Here is a 23,435-nt window from a genome sequence, read left to right on the forward strand (position 1 = left end):
ATGCTTTCCATGGGGAAAAAAAAAAAAACCACAAGAAATGTATACCAATAAAGACATTTCAAGCATACTGACAGAAAAGGGAGTAGATCTATTTGCCTGGAACTTATGGTTCATGAGGAAGTAGGACAATCTTGAGATTCTGGCATCAGAGTACTAGAATGAGTTTTTCCAAGGACTACTGAATGATCCTTAAAGATTTTGTAATATGGAAGTGACATGATGAAATGGCATTTTAGAGGGATCAATGTTTCATTACTGGTTCAATTTGTTTTTATCACTGACTTCAGAAAATCTACTTCTAAAATATATGTGAAACCGGGGTGCCTGGGTGGCTCAGTGGGTTAAAGCCTCTGCTTTCGACTCAGGTCATGATCCCAGGATCCTAGGATCGAGCCCCGCATCGGGCTCTCTGCTCAGCAGAGAGCCTGCTTCCTCCTCTCTCTGCCTGCTTCTCTGCCTACTTGTGATCTTTGTCTGTCAAATAAATAAATTAAAAAAAAAAAACCTTTAAAATACATGTAAAATCTATTTTTGAAGATAATTTATAGAAATTTTAATGACAAGTAACTATTACTTACAGGAGGACCATCAGCTCCAGGAAGTCCTGCAAGGCCTGGTTTTCCTTGTGGACCCTTTCAGATAGAAAAAGAGAATATTCTATTTTAAAAAATGAGAATAATGAAAAGTCTGACTTTTACATAGGAATATACTATTAATAAAATTCTTAACAAGTCTCTAGCTTTTATCTATAAGCCATAAACATTTAAATGACTTTTAGATATATGAAGAAAACATTGTATTGAGATAAATGAAAACTAAATCTGACATATGCCAAAAGCATGCTAGTTTTTCACCTGCTTTGTAGTCCTAAATGTATCTTTTTTTAAATTTACAAATTAGTTTTTGCCTACCATAGTAAACTAGAACTTAGAGAATAAAAAGAAAAACAATATAGGTCAGGAATATATGGATTTATACCACTGAAGAAGTAAACATTGCATATTTCCATCAAAGAAATTAATAAGTGCTAATTTAAATAATGATACAGTAACACTGATGGAACATAACTATTCAAATGTGTTAAGAAATATATCATAATGTGACACTTATTCATAGGACACAAAGAAAAACAAATCTAATATTTTGATGTCAAGGGACATAACCTAATGTGCAACTATTAACCCCAAGTAACTATCCAACTCATTATTCTAGTTTCTTTTTGACCATGGATGGTTTCAAATGTCTTAGAACATGCCATTACTACAGTAGGAACATGGTAAGAATGACTACCACAAGAAGTAAACTTTTCTTGATAGGAAGACATCCATTCTGCTGAGAATAATTAACTTCTCAGGTCTCCAGAACTCAAACAATTATTGCTTACTGGTCAAGTAATTGGGCAGAATTTAGAAACAATTAAAAGGGAAAAGCTATATAAGCAAGCCTAGGTACTGGACACAATATCCTTTTCCATTCCTAGAGAGTATTTAGGAAACGTGTTATATTTATACAGACTGATAATCTAGAGTTTACAAGAGGTGTAACTTAAATCACAACAGAACAACAAAAAAATTGACAATAACCTTTAAACTGAACAATTTATATTTTCTAACCGAAGATAACTGCATCTCACTTAAAGATTTAAATGTTTCCATTTACCACTCTTCAAAGTCAGTTTTAGTCAAGTAATCTAACATGTAATAAATATTGTAAACCATTATATTTTTAATGCTAATATTCTATCACATAAATTACCTTTTGCTCTCAAGACAGTGGTCCTATTTCTTCAAAATGAGATGTAAAGTACAAATGCAGAACTATTTCATTAATTATTCTTATCAGCAACTGTGATATTTTATGACAATGAACTATAAGAAATACTACATGGATTTTCTATTGTTGCTATATTTAAGGAACTAGAAATATTAAAAATCTTGAGCTATAAAGTGATTTTTTAAAAAAAATTAAGTTATCTATTTTGACTGGTGTGAAGTGTTATCTCACTGTAGTTTTGATTTGTAGTTCCCTGATGATGAGTGATGTTTTCATGTGTCTCTTTGCCATCTGGAATCTTCTTTGGGAAAGTCTCTATTCATGCCTTTTGCCCATTTCTTAACTGGATTATTTGAGTTTTGGGGGGAGTCGAGTTGGTAAGTTCTTTATATTTTTGGGATACTAACATTTCATCAAATATGTCATTTGTAAATATCTTTTCCCATTCTGTAGGTTGCCTTTTAGTTTTGTTGACTGTTTCTTTTTACTGTGCAGAAGCTTTTAATTTTGATGAAGTATCAATAGTTTATTTTTGCCTGTGCTTCCCTTGCTTTAGGAGACATAGTTAGTAAGAACCTGATGTTGATAGCAGCATTATCAACATTAGCCAAATTATGGAAAGAGCCCAAATGTCCATCGACTGAAGAATGGATAAAGAAAATGTGGTATATATATCTATATCTATATATATACCTATATATATGTATATGTACACCACATCTATACATGTGTATACATATGTGTGTATGTATATGTATATATAAAACACACATATACACATATATAAAAATACATAAATACATATATAAATATATATGTGGAATATTAACCATAAAGAAGGATGAAATCTTGCCACTTTCAATAACATGCATGGATGGAGCTAGAGAGTATTAAGCTAAGTGAAAAAAGTAATTTGCTCAGAGAAAGACAAATACCATGTGATTTCACTCACATGGTAGAATTTAAGAAACAAAAGAGATGAACATGAGGGAAAAAAGGAAACAGAGGCAAACCAAGAAACAGACTCTTAACTATGGAGCACAAACTGATAATTACTGGAGGGCAGCTTAGTGGGCAGATGAGATAAACAGGTGAGGAGGGGATGAAGGAGTGGACTTGTCACAGTGAGTACCAGGTGTTGTATTGTACATTGCACTGTATGTTAACTAGCTGGAATTTAAATGAAAACTCGGAGAAAAAAAGTTAAAATCAATCCACCTCTTTCAGAATGGAAGCTCCGTGATAGCACAACATTTTGTCTTTTCTCAACTACCTGTTGTTTCCTTGGAGGGCTGGGACTTAAGTTGAATGAATGAATATCACATTATATTTTTTAGATTCTAATAAAATTATGAAAATTTATTGTGTTTCTATGCATTATGTTAAACAATTTATAGGTAGATAGGTAGGTAGATACACAGTCTTTTTTTTTTTAATGGATATACAGTCCATTTTAAGCCTCAAACAATTTCATGAAGTATCATTGTCTAAAGAGTTTGGGTAAATTAGCCAATGTTAATATGTGACAGAGCTGCAGTATAAGTGAACACAGATCATATCATGCTTCAAAGGCCTTGCCTTTGAAATTTACTTTATGTCTTGTTATTTCATTCTTAACTCATAGAGTTACATAATACTATTTGTTTTCTCTAAAGCAATTAATGTATGGGCGATATAAATACTGACATCAATCAAACTATAGAAAATATTCAGTATATTCATGTTATCAAAATGTTAGAATAAAGAATATAGTTGTTTTATAATTTAACACATTTATAAAACATTTTATCACAAATATAATAAAAGCAGAGGCTATAATAATTTATGACAAAAATATAAAAGTTAGGGGAAGTTTAAAACATATGACCATATTTACATTTTATTTGTCAGATTAGACCATGGTCCAGTTGGAAACAGCATTTACCAAGATTTGGGAGATAAGCTCTCAAGCCAGAATGAATAGAATACAGTGTATCATAAAGAAAATAAAACTAATATAGATGCAAAATAAAAATATATATGCGGTATAAATAGAACATGTTTCTCTCATGTTCTTGAGTTCCTTTCTTTTTTTGATGAAAAGAGTCTGTCTTTGAACCCACAAGCTGGATACATTCCAACTGGAAAAAGAAGCTGCTTGGGCTGAAGATAGCTGTCTTCCCACAAGTACAGTGAACCAGTTGCTATATTTTACCTTTGGCTCAACAAACATAATGCAGGTATACTATTTTATCTTAAAAGCAAATTCCTCTTAGGAATCCAATGCATGGTAGATAATTTAATAGACATGCTCAAACACAATTTATTAGAAATACAGTAGACTCGTGATGAGCTAATCTAAAATATGGTAAAAGATGCCCAAGTTAAAATTTCTGGTCTAAAGTAAAAATCTGAAATCACTTTTGGCACATCTTTGATTCATGGGGCACATTCCAACAGATCTCTTTGCTATATAGGAAATATGCATAAAAAAGTAGCTTAAAGATCCCTTAAAGTTGATGTTAACTCTCACAACATAATAATAATATAAGTAACTCAATTAAAATATTATCAAAGTATTTGAATTGGTATTTTACCAAAGAAGATATAGAAATAGCCAATAAGCACATGAAAAGATGCTCTACATCACTAGTGATTAGGGGAATGAAACTAATGCCACAATAGGATACCATTTCATGCTGAGAAGAGTGACCATAGTTAAGAAGGAAAGCAAACATCCATGAAGATCTGGAAAAACTAGAACTCTCCTACATTGCTAAAAGGAAGGAAACAGTGGTGCAATTACTTGGAAAATAGTTTGGAAGCTTCTTCAAATGTTAAGCATTAAATTTACCATATAGCCCAGAAATTCCATTTCTAGATGCCTACCCAAGAGAAATCAAAATATGTCCACACAAAGACCTATATGCAAATATTCATAGCAGCACTGTTCATAACAGCTCAAAAGCGTAAACAACTCATAAGTCCATCAGCTGCTAAATAAGTAACAAAATGTAGTATATTCCATTAATGGAATACATTTGGCAATAAAAAGGAGCAAAAGTATTGATGTATGCCACAACATGAGTAAACCTTGAAAACTTTAGGCCAAATGAAAGAAGCCAAACACAAAGGTCACATATTACATCCATTTATGTGATTAAATTCATATTTTAAATTCATTCATATGTTTCATTCATATTAAATGTCCAGAAAAGGCAAATCTACAGAGACAGAAAGCAAATTAGGGGTTGTCTAAATCTGTGCATTGGACAGAGAGTGCAAATAGACATAAGGTTTCTCTGAGGTGGTATAAATATCTAAAATTTTGATTGTGACTGAGGGTTACGGAAGGGAGTGGAGTGAAGGGTCGGGGTAACTGGGTGATGGGTATTGAGGAGAACATGTGTGGTGGTGAGCACTGAGAGTTCTAAGCAACTAATGAATCATTGAACACTGCATCAAAAACTAATGATGTACTATATGCTGGCTAATTAAACAAAATAATAAAAAATAAATAAAATAAAAAGATTCATGAAAAAAATTTGATTGTGGCACAGTTCTGTAAATTTACTAAAACCTACTGACAAGTACACAGAATGAGTGAAATTTTATGATGTGAAATTATACCCCAATAAAGCTGCTTATTTAATAAAAAATAACATGTTCACAGAAATCAATGAATAAGGGGAAAAATTATTAAAAAGAACCAGCTAACAATATACTGTACCTACAGGGGACAGGAACTATTACTTAAGGAATCCAGCAGAAGAAATCAGGGAGAAAGACATCTCTTTAATTAAAGATTTATTCTTGTTTTGGTCTAGACATAGAGTTATTAACAAGAACATCCTTTGCCATTTATACATGAAAAATGGTGAGAATGATAACTTCACAATTTACCCTTAATCAGATCTTGCTAGAAACCCTTTGTCGCAGGCAAACCGAATGACATTTTTTTAAATAATGAGAAAGAAAAGGAGAACCAAAATGAAGAGAAAACACTCCATTCATACTACTGCATTTCTAAAATTAATATAGCTGAGAATGTCACATTTGGAAGTTATCCAAATGGAACTATGTGAATTTTATCATTTATAGTTCAGAGATGTATGAATGACTTCCCCCCTCCCATGGTACTCTCAAGGTTTTACTCCATATGAATTTCTTATGTGCTGAGCCATCTTGACATCTTATCAAAAACAGAAGGCAGGCTTTGCTTCTGCCTAAGGTTGACAACACAAAATTGGTGACCAGGCATTACCAGAACCACAGAGTAACTTACTTTTTCACCAGGAGGACCAATTGGACCTTGTGGACCAGGAAGACCCTATGTGAAAAGAATTTATTTCATATGTCAGGAACTGCATCATAAGAATACCTTTTTTAAATAGAAAAATAACTTTCTACTTCCCATGAAATGAGTCCTGAGAATCTATATACATTCCCCACATTTCCCAGAAAGTTTTGGAACACTGTGAGGCATTTTACACAGGCTACCCTTCTGGCAGTGGGACTGTAATACGATCCTAGTCAGAACACTTCTGCAGGTGTGGCTATTCGTGCTGGCATTTCATGAACACTGAATGACTCATTTTATTCTTGGAAAAAAGGGGCCTCTGCAAATTTGCTCAAATTTTTCAAAAAGGATAAAAAGAATTATCTTCCTTCTTTCACGTTGCAAACATTTTTAACCCCATCCAGGAATACTAAGGCTGTCCATGCTCTCATGAAAAGAAACCATCCTACCACAATATCTTAAAGGAGCTGAGGTGGCTTGGACTTACCTGAGGTCCTGGATTTCCTTGCTGACCTGGAGGCCCAGGCTCTCCTTGGGGACCCTGCCAGAGAAAAATAGAGTCTTTAATAGGGTTATTTCACATAGTTCTTTTTTTTTTCTTCTCAATTGAAAAACAGTCCCCAAATCAGCTTTCCCAATGGAGAATCTGGAAAATCTCATAAATATTAATGCTAGCAGAAGCTAATGGACTTAGCAAACTGTCGTAAGAACTTTTTCAGATTTAGCAACAAAAGTGGTTTGTTAGTACCTAGATTGCAGAAAAGAGTTATTTTACAGATGGTTTCTACATACCATGTTTCCTTTTGGTCCTGGGGGGCCATCTACACCTGCAATACCCTTTAATAAAGAAAAAAAAATTTTTTGTATACATATTTACATATATGCAAATATTTTATATAAGTAATTACATACTTAATATATATGGATATTTATACATTTAAATGCTACAACAGAAAATTTTTTTAAAAAATTAACCTAATACTATGACAACCACTAGCCTAGAGTAACTAAAAATCATTTTAGGATTTAGAGATGAGGAAAAAGGCAAGATCTATACTCTTCTATCCAAGTCCCCATGGTATTCATAACAGCATTTTCCATTGTATGTTGGAAATTTAACATGAAACAAATAAAGTAGATAAACTAAAAAGAAGAGAAAAGAAAGAAGGAGTATGGGGGGAGAATATAATACATTTAACTGATAGGCAGCATCTTAGAATATAACAAAGCAGTAAATACCTTGCTCTCCACTGAAAGCTTTTGTGGTCTTAAGCTTTAAAATGTCCGAAAACAAGCTTTTCCTAGAAAATCTGGAATATTTGGGGGTGCCTGGGTGGTTCAGTGTGTTAAGTACCTGCCTTTGGCTTAGGTCATGATCTCAGGGTCCTGGGATGGAGCTCTGCATTGGGCTCTCTGCTCAGCGGGAGCCTGCTTCCCACCCCTCCCTCTCCCGCCTGCCCCTCCGCCTTGTGATCTCTGTCTGTCAAATAATTAAATAAATAAGATCTTTAAAAAAGGGGCGCCTGGGTGGCTCAGTGGATTAAGCCTCTGCCTTCGGCTCAGGTCATGATCTCAGTGTCCTGGGATCGAGCCCCGCATCGGGCTCTTTGCTGAGCGGGAGCCTGCTTCTCTCTCTCTCTCTCTCTCTTCCTGACTCTCTGCCTACTTGTGATCTCTCTCTCTGTCAAATAAATAAATTAAATATTTTAAAAAAAAAAAAGATCTTTAAAAAAATTTGTTTTAATATTTCCAACAATACATACAGGCTGTCCAGTAGGTCCTGGAGTTCCCCTTGGTCCCAGCAGACCTCGTGGACCCTAGAAGGAAAAAAAAAATGTCCTCATAAGAAATGCCCTCAAAATACATTTCTTCATCCAAAGAAATTTTAATGTAATGTTTAGAGTAAAAATACCTCTACATCTTCTATTAACACACTGCCTGTGGTGTTTAAAATACCTTTTTTATATAAGACAAATATCTCATATTTGACTCTCATATCTGACTGATATGATATCTCATATCTGACTGATCTAAAAGTCAGAATGGGTAACAGGGAGTTTTAGCACATACACTGTATATCTTTGAATCTATAAATTTAGATATGAGTCACTTGGAAAATTTTAAAAATGGAAATAGCTTAATATTTTTTGTCACTTTTGTGTCATTTTTTAATTTAAATGGCAACACTGAATCTTATTAAATCTTGTTATTCAATCAGATAGACTATACAAATCGAAAAATCCTAATTTACTTGTTTTATATTAGGTAAATTTCTTCTTGAGATAATATTCTTAAAGGGAAAGATACAAAGAGGTGTTTAAACAAACTACCTATGTGGATAATAAAAATCATTTTCTTAAGAGATTTTTTTAAATTATTATTCTTGAAACATAATCAGTTTCTTCTCTTCTTTTTCCCCCCTCCACCATCTGCTCCACCTTCTTTTCTTTCCTTAGAAAATGGATATAGTAATTTACTGCCTCTCCTATTCCCTTGAGCTATTATGCCTTTAAGTTGACAGGCTCTATAATGTGACAAGCTGGGACTGAAATTAAGAGGCCTGGCTCTAGTCTAGTCTTTTGATTAACTTGCTTTGGGTAAACCTTCCCAAATCAGTTTCCTCATTTGTACAATTCAATGGAAAAACAATATAATCTAGCACATTTTATCCCTATATCTGATATATATTAGGCACCTAAGGTTTTGTTTCTTCTGGTTGTAAGATCCATTTATCCTAAATACATAAATAAATTCTAGATTTATTGATGATATTAAAAAATAAGATAAAACAAAGAAACAGCAACAAAAACTAGGTAAGATTTTTGGCTGAAAAGATGTTCTATTCCACATTTCTTTCAATTGACTAAGACTTTTTCTATAACAAAGCTCTAAGCACCTTCTTTGAAATTGTTTTCCCATAACAATTACCTGGTTGGTTAGCTTACATAAGACTGTATTTTCACCTGAGTTTATTATTGACTTGGTAACACCAGTCACTATTCTTCCAAAACAGAGTATTATTTTAAAAAGAAAGGAAGTTGCTTACAGCTTCACCTGGAAGACCCCTTGGTCCTATTTCTCCATCTTCTCCCTGTCATTGACAAAATAAATGGGAGGGTAAAACAATTAGACAATGTATCGACTCTTTGTTCTCTTACATTTTCACTTCAAATATTTACTAAAAGAAATTAAGTTTAATATACCCTCATTCCATCTTCTCCAGGAGGACCAGGAGGACCTTGGGGACCCCGTTCACCCTATTAAATAAATATAAATATGATTAGAAAATGAAATAAAGCCGAATGTTTAGAAGTCTATCCTACAGCTATCCTGCTGAATGTACAGACAATTTGGCAGGAAAATGTATACTTTCTTTGTCCTTCTCAGAACACTGCAGAGATTAATCATAATTTTACATTAACTGACTTTATATATGACTTTGCTAGAAAAAAAAAGTTCCTTCAATTTTAAAAACAAAAAGGTTTGGAAAAAAAAACCTAAAACGATTTTCACACAATTGTTACAAACTATATCATGTAGAAAATTATTTTGCTGAAGATGGTTTTAAACAGAGATACACTTAAGTGATTTTAATTTAATTTAAATTTTTTATGCTTCTAAGATTCATAATAAATCAGCACAATTAGAGACAGCTAAAGAAATTTTGGATTTTTTAAGAAACAAAATTGAGTATTTCTCTTGACATGGGGTAGGTATACACTAAATATCTCGCTAGACATCCTTAGCGTTCTCTTTTCTTTTTTACTTTTCTTTTAATATTCTGCAGTTGACATAAGGTTTGTCTTATCTTTATTCCTAACTTCTGGAGAAGAAAAATGTGAAGGTCCAAAGTTTTTCTTTGTCTGAGAGACTGCCTTTTTGCTTAACTTCCCACTAAAAATATCCACTGAATTCCTGTTCAGCATGGTGGTTTGTTTACCTTTTGCAAATTATAAGCTCTTGTGCCGGACTGTAAGCCTGTATTATCACTCGAACTAGCTTGTGGTGTCTATCTATGGGTACCATGTAACTTAGGATAATAAAATACAGTGCCCAGTATATTGTTATATTAATGATAGACTGCCTAAAGTAGATTCTATTAAGAATATTTCCGCTAATGAAATATAAGAGGGAAGTTAGGGAGAGTAGCAAAAAATTAGAGGCAAAGTTAAATCTCCATACTGTCTTTCTATAAATACAGTATTTTCCACATACATGTAAAGATTCTACCTGAATTTATATTTGCATGGTTAATGTTTAAAAATAATTGAAGAACTTATATTGATATTGCCTGTGTAATTCTATTTATCTTTCATCAAGTATGTAGTGGATATAATAATGTACTAAATTACTGATGCACAAATATTTAATTTTCTGTTTTTGATTTCTTCAAGTCTGTAGATTGTAAAAAAATTTGTAAAATTGCCGTATTATCCCTGTATACAGAGTAACAGAATGGTTTATCTTACCCTGTGACCTTTGTCACCTGGCAGACCTGGAAGTCCATCAAATCCCCGATCCCCCTGTAAAATCATAATCGTCATCATTATCATCATCAACATCACATTCCCACCCTAATTCTATACTGTAATGTAAATGTGAAATATTTGTTCATATCAAGAAACTTTATTTTAAAATATAAAATTTTTAGGGGTGAACTGACATACAAGATCTGAATATACAAATGTATGAGCTCCTGACCTTTGCCCCAGGTTCTCCCGGCATTCCTCTTCCTCCATCAGCACCTGGACGACCCTGAAAATGCCAAGCACATGACTAAGCTAAAAGGATTCCTCCTGGCACAGAGTAAAAGGGAACAAGATAACTGATAATTTCAGATGCCCTCAAAATACACAATGAAAACCAGTCCTACCCTTTTTCCAGGTTTTCCCGTTGGACCAGGCGGACCTTGAACACCACGGGGGCCCTATATCAAAACACCGCAATTTATTCATTTTATGGAATTCTTGATCAATAAACTGAATCACACCGAGAGAGATGGTTTTAGAAATTTATAACTTCTTAGGTTTACCTCAATTGTTTTAACTTAAGAAAATTATTTCTTATGTAAAAGCTCAGATAAAACAGAAGAGAATCAATTTTTCTAATAATCTTCTTGCAAAAAAAAGTCATATTATTTTATTAAGTTTACAATCAATTACAATTAACTATAATTTTAATCAATTACAATTGATTAAAATTAAACAAAAGAAATACAAAGTGATATTTTAACCTTTTAAAAAAATCCTTACTCACTTTATTCTCAAAATCTTAGGGTTTTACATTTCCCTTAACTGAAAACACTCTTAACCATCTATCTCATTCCTCTTTTCTTTCCAAACCCTTTTTTCTTCACCTTTCCCTTTATTTTTTGGAGATCCTCTTCCACATTCTTTTATTCAATTATCACACGGAATATAATTGCCTTTTTTCATATTTGAATCTCCTATTAAATTGTTAATTCTGTGGTTTTAGACTAAATCAGTCATTTCTCCATTATACTCCTACAACTTAGCATAGTGCCTGGTACATATTTCTTTTCATCATCTACAAAATGCTGGAAGATGATTTGGTGATCCCAGATGCAAATTACTGCCTGGTAGCATGCCATGTCAGATTAAAGGTTAAAGATTCTCAGTATGTTTCTTTCTTTAAGCAATACGATATAATGTTATGTCAACAAACAATCTTAAGTGGGGCTTGATACATACATTTTTTATTTTTTATTTATTTATTTATTTTTTAAAGATTTTATTTATTTATTTGACAGAGAGAGATCACAAGCAGGCAGAGATGCAGGCAGAGGGAGAGAGAAGGAAACAGGCTCCCTGCTGAGCAGAGAGCCCGATGCGGGCCTTGATCTCAGGACCCTGAGATCATGACCTGAGCCGAAGGCAGCGGCTTAACCCACTGAGCCACCCAGGCGCCCCGTACATTTTTTAAAAATAAAATTACACAGCTAATAATAGATCAAATGTAGCTCTGGTATATATATTTATATTTAATTAACTATATCCTTTTTAAAGTTAAACAGTATGCCTACAATGAATGTGGTAGCAAATGCAACACACATTTAAAATTGTGAATAATTTTTATCATCACTGTACAATGCTGATTATAGAAATGTGAAATTAAAGTTGTCTAATAATTAGAGTTTAAAAGAATATAGTCTTTTAGAAAATTATTCTGAGATGACTTTATTCTTTCTCCCAGCTGGAAGGCAAGGGGTGATCCTAGTAACAGAAATCTTAGTTTTTAATGAAAATATCCTTCATTTAAAAATAAATATATTTTTAGGGGCGCCTGGGTGGCTCAGTGGGTTAAGCCTCTGCCTTTGGCTCAGGTCATGATCTCAAGGCCCTGGGATCAGTCCCATATCGGGTTCTCTGCTCAGCGGGGAGCCTGATTTCCTTCCTCTCTCCCCGCCTGCCTCTCTGCCTACTTGTGATCTCTGTCTGTCAAATAAATAAATAAAATCTTAAAAAAAAAAAAAAAAAAGGTGTCTTGTAAATAAATACATAAATAAAAATAAAAATAAATATATTTTTACGGGCACCTGGTGACTCTGTTGGTTAAACTTCCAATTCTTGATTTCAGCTCAGGTCATGATCTCATGGTCCTGGGATAGAGCCTTGCACAGAGCTCCATGCTCAGTGCAGAGTCTGCTTGGGATTATCTCTCTCTCTCTTTCCTACTGCCCCTCTCCCTGACTGCACTCTCCCTCCCTCTCTCTCTCTCTCTAAAATAAATAAATAAAATCTTATAAATAAATAAATGTTTTTAAATGTCACATTTTGTTTTTCTGATTTCTAGAATAAGTAGACTTCATAATGTGCTTATATTGAATATTTCTACCTACTTACTATTCATTAAAGTAAAGTAATACTTTTAATTTGGTACCATGTAAATCTAAGATCTTTTTAAAATTTTCAGCTCAGATGTTCTCAATTCTCATAATTTCCTCAATTCTACAAAAGGTTTGAAGTTAACGTCTTTTAAGTATGTTAAATATTCTTTCGGGAAGTATATGCTAGATTTACACTCCACAGAAAATATCATGGGTTTGGGGCGCCTGGGTGGCTCAGTGGGTTAAGCCTCTGCCTTTGGCTCAGGTCATGGTCTCAGGATCCTGAGACTGAGCCTGCATTGGCTTTTCTCCCCCACTCTCTCTGCCTGCCTCTCTGCCAACTTGTGATCTCTCTCTCTAATTAATTAATTAATTAATTAATCTTAAAAAAAAACCAACAACAACAAAGTAAGGGACACTTTCAGCATCAAATAGTAATTGTGATAGATTAAAGCAAATAAATATGTTTTTTTAAAAAAAGAAAATATCATGGGTTTGAGGCAAGCCCCCTAAAAAGTACAGCTATACTAGTTGTGCTCTGCTCTGTACAATCTCAAGCCAATTTAATAGTCTGAAGGCCTATTACTATCAAGCCTTTTCCATCCTAGCTTATTATCTTCTTTTAATATTGTTTAAATTAATCAAGTTATTGGCAGTCAACTGGCCCCTAGGGATTTTTCAATTAAAGGAGGTGATATGAACTTAAAAGTAATTTAAGTAATTTCTTTACTCATAAAACAGATGACAGATACTTCATTTACCCTACAGGATAAAATGAAGTCAAAAATAAAATAAGTGAAATAGACTATTTTTTTTTCTTTTTTTACCTGAGGACCTGGATCACCACTCTCACCTTTGGCACCAGATGAACCAGGCCCCCCCTATAGAGAAAAAGAAAGAATAAAATCATTTAATTGACTAAAAATTCCCTAACTACTGTTATCCTACCATTTTCTTGTAATAGAGTCAAGCACCATTCAAAACAGTTTTCATCAAATTGGTATAATTTTATTAATTAATACAATAAAATTTTCAAGCCCTTTGAAATATATCTCTTCTCAGATTTATTGCATTCCAGTGTGTAAACGATCTTTAAGTCTCTATTTTATACATAACTACCAATTTCACCAAATCACATTGAAATTCTCTTTAATGTACATGCCATCACAGTACTTACGACAATACACAAGGCACTATTTATTATACTGTGATGTAGTTCTATACCACAGTATACCTGATTCACATTTTTACTGAATCAGGTATACACTGAATCCATTTATACAGCAAGGACTTGGCAAAATGTTATTGCATTTACACTCAGAAATTTCCCAGACACTGAATTCTATAGCAATAAAATGTCAAGAACAGATGTTACAACCATCATTATAATTGTCCTGAAATAATGTCAAAGAATTTTTCCCAAAGTGGTTTTTTTATTTCGTACAAGAAAAAGTCCTTATGACAAAAGCCTCTTAAAAATGTTTACGTAACTCAAAAAGTGCAATAAAAACCTGGCACATTAACCAGAAAAATATAAAATCACTTTATAAAAGTGTTGCTTTAAAAATAAATACTAGGCTGTTCATTCCCTTAAAAAGCTTTAGGATATTAACATTGAACATGGTGATAACAGTTACTTCATATGGAAGAAGTATATGTTGGGTGTTTAAGAAGTTTCTGATATATTTAAATCAATATATATTCAAATAATGGTGTATTGAATCATTATACAAAAAGATCAAAATTGCGCGGTCTGGAAATCTTAGCTATCTAGAGCCTCCTGGTGGCTCTAAAGGAAAATAACTATTAATCTGACTCCTAGGAAATAGGGGAAGTCAAGTAACCTGAATATTCTAACCTGGAAAATTAAACAATAATAGCCTTAATGCTTCTAATTAAGAATTCTTGCAACTAAATTTTTTCAAGAGAAAACCTGGGGTTCTATATTAAATTAAATTATTAATCACTGAATTGAACACCTTTATAAGACAGTCAATTTGTTTTTAATTAATTTACTGCATTATATTCTCTGTATATAAGCACTACCTATTCAACAAATTATAATTATTTTGTCCAAATACTTACTCCAAAAATTATCATGCAATAACTGACAGTAACAGAATAGAAAAAAATAACCACAGTATTTTCTATGTTTCCTCTATGTTTTATACTGTAAGCCTCTATTTGTCTAGGAAAGCAATCAGAGAAAACAACTGAATGAAGAATTTTTCATTGGAAGAATGTTTATGTTTGTATCTCAATATATTAATGTAGACTTTTTTTATATAAAATAGTTTTAGACTCTAGGATCAACAGATATCTGAAAGTCTATCATAATTTGAAGTTTTGGAGCAAAGAATAATAGAAGAGAAAATGCTGAAAAGAAACAAAATGATGTTTTTATCTCAACATTTTTAATACTTAAGGAAGATAAAGATTCCCATAACAAAGACTTAAGTAGTGAAATCCATTAATCTTGTGTCCAGTGTATGACACTGAGAATGTGTATGTGGTTGCCAATTTTTTCTCCTTGCCAACACGTTGTGCATGACTGACCCTCAGTAATTGTTTGGTGAAAACAGCAACTGCTACTTGAACATGCTTACATTGCTTCTGCTATTCACTACCCTGACCCTCTACAAACCCACTAAGGTTTATGCTTGTCAGGATGATATGAAGGAAAATTCCTTTGGAAAATACAGTTTTAGAGACCCTGGAGTGATAATTATAAATTAGGTAATATATGGCGGTATTTCCCAAACATGCTTAGAATCAGCCTGGTACACTCATTAAAAATATATTTTGCCACACCAATCCTGAATGACAGAATCTCAAGTTTGGGGCCCCAGGAACTGTTATTTTTAATAAAATATACAGATAATTCTTCTGTCCCCAGATTTATAAAGTTTTAGCATACTTCTGGCTTTCCTCAGTCATGTGAATTTGCGTTATCACTAACAAACTGTTAAATATTAACTGTTTCTTCATTTGTTAAGGAACATAGACTCTTCCATGTTTCTTATTATTTTGCCAGAACATATGTTCAACATGAGCCCATATCATTGAGTATATATACCTGACTGTATAACCTTCAAAATATATAACCTGTACAAATTTTAAAGACTGAACTAAGAGAACCAAAAACTTATGTAAACTACATAACAAATCTTTTAATAAAATACATGAAAATAACTACTGAACATCCTAATTAATAAGATCAGTAAAACAGATTAAATAATTAGGAGACATTAGCTTGATTCGAACTTGAATAAATTATTTTGCTGTGTCTACAAAGTAACTAAAATGTAAGATTTTAATGTTCACAGTAATGCTTTCTATAAACACCACTATTTCTGTAAAATACATTGAAAACACATAAAATCATATGAAAGAACAGGAGGAATGGCTTGTTTTTACAGAAAAAGAAATACTTTAAAATAGAAATTATTTATTCAATTAACTCTAAAATCAATCAGAGCTGAGGTTGGACTCCTATGATTTTCTTTTCTCTTATGAAAAAATATGACTTGAAAAGAATCTTTGTGCTTTTTTGTGAATTGCTACATTGCTTAACATTTGGTAAAGGTTTCAAAATATTTGAACATATTTTTTAAAAACCACTTGGAAAATATTAGCTTATTAGCAAGGTGGTTACATGGAAAAATAAAACACTGTCATTTTCCAACAGTTTCCAAAAGACAAAATAATTTTTCTAATATCTGAAGCACTTTGTGGAATACTGAAGGCAAACTCAAGTTTAAGCCAAGTATCCTACTTGCTTCCCAGATTATGGAATAATTTAACTGACCTCAAATACTTTTTTTCCTTAATGAAAATTCTATTTAACATAATAATTTAATGTCCAATTAAATTTTAATAACTTGGAATATTATGCAAATAAATTACATTTATGATTTGAAAAATTAATAGATATATGACTCAATTATATTTTTCATTGTATTTATTTGATTTTAAAATTCTTCATTGAAATTTTTTTATCAAAACTTACTGAGGACTGGATTGAAATAGACTTTTAAAATGGAAACAAAATCAAGCATAAGTAGGTGTATGTATCCTTTTTTTATCAGCTAGAAATATGAACAATGCTTGGCCAAAGCTGCACAAGGAATTACTAATATGTGGATTTAAACATACGTTATCTTATTGAGTAACATACCACAGGACCCGGTCTTCCAGTTAGACCCATCGGGCCAGGTGGGCCTCGCAGAGCAATCTAGAAAATAAAGAAGATCAAACTCAGGGATGCTCTCCTGGATAAGCATATTAAACCATAATATTCATTTGCACAAGCTACCTCTAAGTAACAGATGATCAACACAGGTATAATAGCTACATGCTAGAAAGAGTGCCTGATTACTGAAGAACTGCAAGTTTCTAGAATGACAAATGAACTAAACAAGTATCAATTTTCTTTAAACTGTTGTATCTTGTATACAGTCTTGTACCATATATTATTATGATGATATTATAATGACATATATTCAACTATAGAAGTTAAAATAGATTTTAGTATAGCTAATATTTTATAATTTTTCTACTCTGAAGCCAATTTCAGAATAACATATAGACTTCTCTTAAACATGCTGGCACACTTATCATTGAAAATCCTTTTAGAGGTGAACAATTTGAGGTGCTTTAAGTAAAAAGTTTCTAGTAATATTTTAGGAAAAACTATAACAGTTAAAGCCAGATAGCAAGCAAAATTGATCAGAAAATATGCTAATACACTTCTTTTTACCAAATCCCAAATTTAACATTACAAGAAAGATACATTCATTTTGTATAATAATAGGCATGATAGATTGATTACATGCACTATTGATACTGAGTATTAGAAATGTGAAATTAGGAAACTTGAAAAGCTGGAACAAGTGGAGTACACAGGGTAAATATTTGATAGATGTTAAATTAGTATGGTGAGCTATTTTTTAATATTAGTGATTCCAAAGATGAATATTTAGATTATCAAAACATATATAAAAAATAATACTGTAACAGAAATAATATGTAAAATCATATTAGAAAAGTGCATGAGATGAAAACAGTAGTATCTTCAAAGTTCCACTACTGACTCACCATGAGATTTTTGACAATACACTTCTTAATCCTTGAGATTAAATATCTGAAAAATTGGAATTATAATGCTTGCTACCTATTTCCAAATAGGTTAAAAGGTCTAATAAAATGAGGAATTCAATGGCCTCATAAAACATTTAAGCTCAAATAATTACCTTAAATTTGTGGAAAGTAATATAATTTATAAGATGAATTGTAGGAATCATTAGCAAATTATTTTAAATACTTTAAGGTAAGTGTTAAGCCAAGGTCTAGTAAACAAATTCTTAAATGTCTGTCTTTATACATGATGGCATAATAATATACCAAATAATGGCATTTTTTTCAGATTGACAGATTTAACAAATATGTAAATAAATAGAGTAAATTATACTCTTTACTTATGTTTTCAGATATTTTATACACTCATAAATGTATGATAGACATAAAAATGTTAAATTTTATATACTCATAAATTTATCCAAAGTTATCACAGAAATGATTTATATCACCTAGAAAGTGGGTACATATCCATACCAAATGCAAGCCCTTTATTTCCTTTTTCCTTAAAGAAAAATCCTATACTAGGAATAAAAGTATTATATGACTTTCAACTCTTCCCTAGTGCATTCTTTAGACTTTTTAATTGAGGTGAGTTTAAAAAATAAATATAATTATAGGTCTTATAAGATAGAGATAGTCGAAACTTTCAGCTAATGAATGACTATAAATAATGGATTTTGTAAAAACATTATAGATTGTGATTAGAACTTAAATATATATTTGAAGGTTTCTTATATGAGAATGCTTACAAAAACTTAATTTGATGGATTATTTGAGCTATCCTGAATAATTTATTAGATTAGCAGGAAAAAAAAATATTTCAAACCTTATTCTTTTACTTTTATAAATCATCAACTTCTGTCTTAACAGAAGCTGTATGTGAGCAATAGAGAGTATTAGGTGTAAATCAGTCAGTACTCTTCAAAAAAAATTAGAAAATATGTGTTATGGTTTGTGTGTTCTTACCAGAATTATAAATGGCAATACTGCAAAGGTCAGTCATTTAACTTTAATATTCAATTAAAGAAAATATTCTTACTGGAAAAAATAGGTTATAACCTCAGCATTTTTTCTGTCCAAATTCAGTGTACTATCCAGAAGTATTTTGTTTATAATAGTAGCATCTTCCAGATGCAGGCACACACACACACACACACACACACAATCAGCTTATGGGAATACATCTCATTCTTTCTTACCCGGGCCTGCTGAAGAATTGCCTGGGCCTGAGCTTCCTGAGCAGAGATGGTTGGTCCTTTGGAGCTATCACCACCGTAACGAAACTAAGGAAAGGGAACGTAAAGAAGCTCAAAATTAGCCTTTGTCAAATAGTGCCTTAATTACTAATTAAAAACTATTTACTGAAAATGGTTGGATTTTACAAAAGTACTAGGTCACTTATATGAATCAAGATACTTAGATTTCTTTTTTAAAATTCTTCTGCCCATATTGGAATTTCTCTGGATCATGTTTATCATTTGTAGAAGAGACTAGAGATTTCCAATTTTAAATTCCATAATCTCTGAAAAATCTGGAATAAGTCATCCTATATTTTTTACCTGTACAAATGCTACCTCCCTCTATTTACTCATTTTTAAAAATTCCAAATGTACTCAGTTCAGTGGCGGTTATAGATCAATTGCTATATTGTTGAGCAAAACTTTTGGAATCTCTATGAATACAGTGGAAATCATCCTGGAGATAAATTCGTTTTGTTATTTTTTTGTTAAGTAATTATAATAGGAAACTCACCCTCCCCAGTATCCTTCCATAAAATTCTAAAATCCTAAAGCTACCTTTTAAATTTTAATTCGAAATGCAGCAGGAGTCAATTTCTTACTCTGATTATTACTTGAAATTTTATTGCATTTAAACAAATTAAAGTGGGGTTTTTTTGGTTTTTTTTGTTTGTTTGTTTGTTTCTCCCAGAGAACAAGGGCAACTTTAAAAAGCAATCTTACGGTAAAACAATTTTTGAGCAATGAATAATGACAATATAAATATATCTTCTTTAAAAAGCATCAACTGTTATCTCTGTGGTGATAAATAGCATATTAATTCTATGTTAAGTAATACATGAAATGCATGTTAATCATATGACTCAGGATAAAGCACATGGTTGGAAATATTAAGAACAACCTCTAAGCTTCGCAAAGTCTAATCAATTAACAAAACCTTAGTTCCAATACAGAGATTGATATTTACCAAATTTTTGCTCTAATAAAATTTCTGCTTGACTTCAAGTATTTCTACCTCATACAATGGTTTTTAGTTAACTGATCTGTAATACAGTTCAGCAATATTTTTCAACAATAAGATGATGAGTTATTAAATTATCTTTATAGCAGTAAGAAAACCCATACCGGTAACATTAACATGGTACCAGGAGGACCAGGCAGACCATCAGCCCCTGGTAAGCCAGGACGTCCTGGGGGACCCTAGGAAAGTAAATCATCAAAATTAATAAATAAATTAAAAAGCCAAATTTATTAGAAATAGAATATCAGTTAATAAAATTAGTCCACATTAACTAATCTGCATTTGTTCTCCCCTCCTTGGTTCATCTCCTTTCAGTATGTACCTAGAAAGGGTTTTAGTTTTTGTTTTTAAGCGCTGAGCATGGAGCCCAATGTGGGGCTTGAAATGAAGACCTGAGCTGAGATTAAGAGTTGGAGGCTCAACTGACTGAGCCACCCAGGTGCCCTGGAAGGGTTGTTTTTCATTGCACTAGTTCTACAGGATTTTAATAATGCACAAAGTTATTGGCTACTCAAGGATGGATGAAAAACAGGGAGAGATTTTTTAAAAGAGTTTGGACTGACTTAAGAGAAGTGGTCTATCTTAACATGCGATCTAGGACATGCTTTTCAAATTAGAATTCAGGCTTATTAACTCAGTCTATCAGAATCCAACTAAATATTCATCAGAGTTCATGGAAAACCTGTCTCAACTGAGACTAAAGAACTGAATCTAATGTAGCAGGTTCATCTCAATGTGGAAATTTGTTGAAAATGAAAGTTTTCCTACTAATTATAACATAGGTAAATGCACAGTCTCCTCACTTCTAAAATTATAGTTAGGAAAGTTAACCAAAATGTTAGACAATGAATTCAATGGTTTCTCTGTCTTTCAGTGAGGAGGATAATATGTTAAGCTTGTAGAATATTTTATAATTATTTTAATCTATTTTTTTTTAATAAAGAATCTCTTCACTCACCCTCTCTCCAGGGTCACCAGGAGGTCCAGTGGGGCCCTGTAGACCAGGGGGACCCATAAGACCCTACAAAGAAATAAACCATGATCTGAGTCAGTTCTTATTATCATTCAGGAAAATTCATCCTACCAAAATCAAGAGCTCATTTTATATTTCCATAAATATACACTTGTCACCCAAACAATTGCCTTATTTACCTTCCTATGAAAAGACAACATATAGGAAACCACTCTGTCACTAATTCAGCGATTCCTCTATGAAGCTGCTCTCAGGGTTGAAGCAGACATTCCAAGGAAAAACAGGAAAGGAAACTATGCCAATATAAAGTCCCTGAAGTAGAAGTTGGTTTCCAATTCTTATTGAAGCAATGTTATACTCGGACAATTAGACCTCAGAAATGTGATAGCAAAGTTGAAATGTAGAAATCATTTAGCTTGGAGCCATTTTTACATTTTCCTTTATGGATAAAAGTATTTAAAGGCATCAGTACAACATATCTATTTCAGATGACAAGAACTTAATTAATTCCACAAAAGACAGTGATTTCTCACAAAGTCAGATCAGTACAAGTACCTGAGAATAAAGACACACTGAGTGACATCAGCCTCACTAGGAAGTGACAATGGAAACTGACAATCACTCCATTCAGAAGCACAGATAAAGCAGCTACTGTCTACTTAGAATTCTCAACTCCATCTATTGAGGTATACCCATACTTCTTTAATAAAAACAAAGATGACTTTTTTCCACTATCATAATTTTCAGATGAAACTTGGTTGGCCTGAGAGAGCCATTTCATTGTGGGCTTGGGTTGACCCTGCCCCTCCGGAGGAACTTGCTTGCAGGCCCCTGATATGGGAGCGGGCCAGCCAGATGGAGACATCCAATCAGTGGGGCGCGCATATATTTACTATGGTAAATTGAAATTCAATTGGTCACCGAACTGCCAAACTAGCATGAATGTGCAGTTTTCCCTGTATATTGCAATTTCATTGGCCACCTGTGTATGGGCCGGGCTCAACCACCTCTATAAAGGTTAGTCTCTGAGGCAGGGAAGTAGTAGCGATAGCGTCTGGGTAGTTGGGAGTGGGAGCGTCAGGGTCCTTGGGAGCGTCAGGAGTCTCGCTGGGGAGCGGCACCGCCGGGAGTGTTTTGTCAGGTAGAGAGAGGGTTGTCGTCGGGGGTAAGGGAAGTAATCGGGGTTGGTGTCCTGGTCCTCATCGCCTCTTTGTAAGAGACCGCCGGACTGGTCTGTTTGATTTTCAATGTTTGGTGGGAAATAAAGCTTTGCTTGACTTTCGCTTTGTTTCAGTCTCGTTCCTTTGATCATGGACCCTAACAAAAATGAGCTTAAAGGATACAGAGATATTTAAGCAAAGGAAGGAAGGAAGGAGGGAAGGAAGGAAAGAAAATTAAAATTTAATTCCACGGCTCTCAAAAGAGTAACATTTGGAAAGCCAAATCAATAATTCAAGGCTACCAGGCCCTCAGAAAAGCTGTTTGCCTCTATCATTCAATACTCAAATTAATATAAAATACATAAATTCAATAATGTAGTAGAAATTATAAATATTTTATTTTTTAAAAAATATTTTATTTATTTATTTGACAGAGAGATCACAAGTAGGCAGAGAGGCAGGCAGAGAGAGAAGGGGAAGCAGGCTTGCAGGGCTCTATCCCAGGACCCTGAGATGATGACCTGAGCCGAAGGCAGAGAGAGGCTTAACCCACTGGGCCACCCAGGGGCCCCTAAATATCTGATTATTTTTAAAAAATAAATACAAAAATAATCTTGACACAGTTACATACCGCAGGTCCTGCTGGTCCTGGGGGTCCTTCGATAAGCATCCCCTACAATAAAAAAAAAAAAAGACAGAGACTCACCACTAGTGAAATGGAACCCCAGACCTCTCACCTAAGAAGTTCTAACAAAGCACCACATCACTGCATTTCAAAAATTCTCTGTTTCTACCATGTAAAACCCATTACAAATAGTTTTGCATGCAGAAGGGAGAGAGTTTAAAATGGTAAGAAAATATAGTCCCTGTCCTCAGAGAATTGGTGAACTAATTAGAAAAGAAATAAATATTCAGGAAAGTAATATTAAAAGGAGAATATGCAATATGCTCCAAAGAAGGACGAAGCTATGAATTTGACCAAGTTTTCCCTAGCACTCAGAATAA

The 23,435-nt window shown here is 33.0% G+C and overlaps 1 protein-coding gene across 2 annotated transcripts in view; it reads right to left on the reverse strand.

The window, feature by feature from the left end:
• Positions 1 to 23,435, reverse strand: part of COL11A1 (collagen type XI alpha 1 chain) — a 201,271-nt gene that overhangs the window by 103,004 nt on the left and 74,832 nt on the right. For both annotated transcript variants that reach the window (XM_044238784.1, XM_044238783.1), the window contains exons 10-25: positions 23,062 to 23,103; positions 21,256 to 21,318; positions 20,402 to 20,476; positions 19,238 to 19,321; positions 17,077 to 17,133; positions 13,727 to 13,780; positions 10,926 to 10,979; positions 10,754 to 10,807; positions 10,522 to 10,575; positions 9,256 to 9,309; positions 9,099 to 9,143; positions 7,816 to 7,869; positions 6,845 to 6,889; positions 6,540 to 6,593; positions 6,038 to 6,082; positions 579 to 632 (exon numbers count right to left, since the gene is read on the reverse strand). In XM_044238784.1, the coding sequence (XP_044094719.1) occupies positions 579 to 632; positions 6,038 to 6,082; positions 6,540 to 6,593; positions 6,845 to 6,889; positions 7,816 to 7,869; positions 9,099 to 9,143; positions 9,256 to 9,309; positions 10,522 to 10,575; positions 10,754 to 10,807; positions 10,926 to 10,979; positions 13,727 to 13,780; positions 17,077 to 17,133; positions 19,238 to 19,321; positions 20,402 to 20,476; positions 21,256 to 21,318; positions 23,062 to 23,103 (888 nt within the window). The remainder of the gene's footprint in view (positions 1 to 578; positions 633 to 6,037; positions 6,083 to 6,539; positions 6,594 to 6,844; positions 6,890 to 7,815; positions 7,870 to 9,098; positions 9,144 to 9,255; positions 9,310 to 10,521; positions 10,576 to 10,753; positions 10,808 to 10,925; positions 10,980 to 13,726; positions 13,781 to 17,076; positions 17,134 to 19,237; positions 19,322 to 20,401; positions 20,477 to 21,255; positions 21,319 to 23,061; positions 23,104 to 23,435) is intronic.

This window comes from Neovison vison, chromosome 2, assembly GCF_020171115.1.
Source record: "Neovison vison isolate M4711 chromosome 2, ASM_NN_V1, whole genome shotgun sequence".
NCBI lineage: Eukaryota > Metazoa > Chordata > Mammalia > Carnivora > Mustelidae > Neogale > Neogale vison.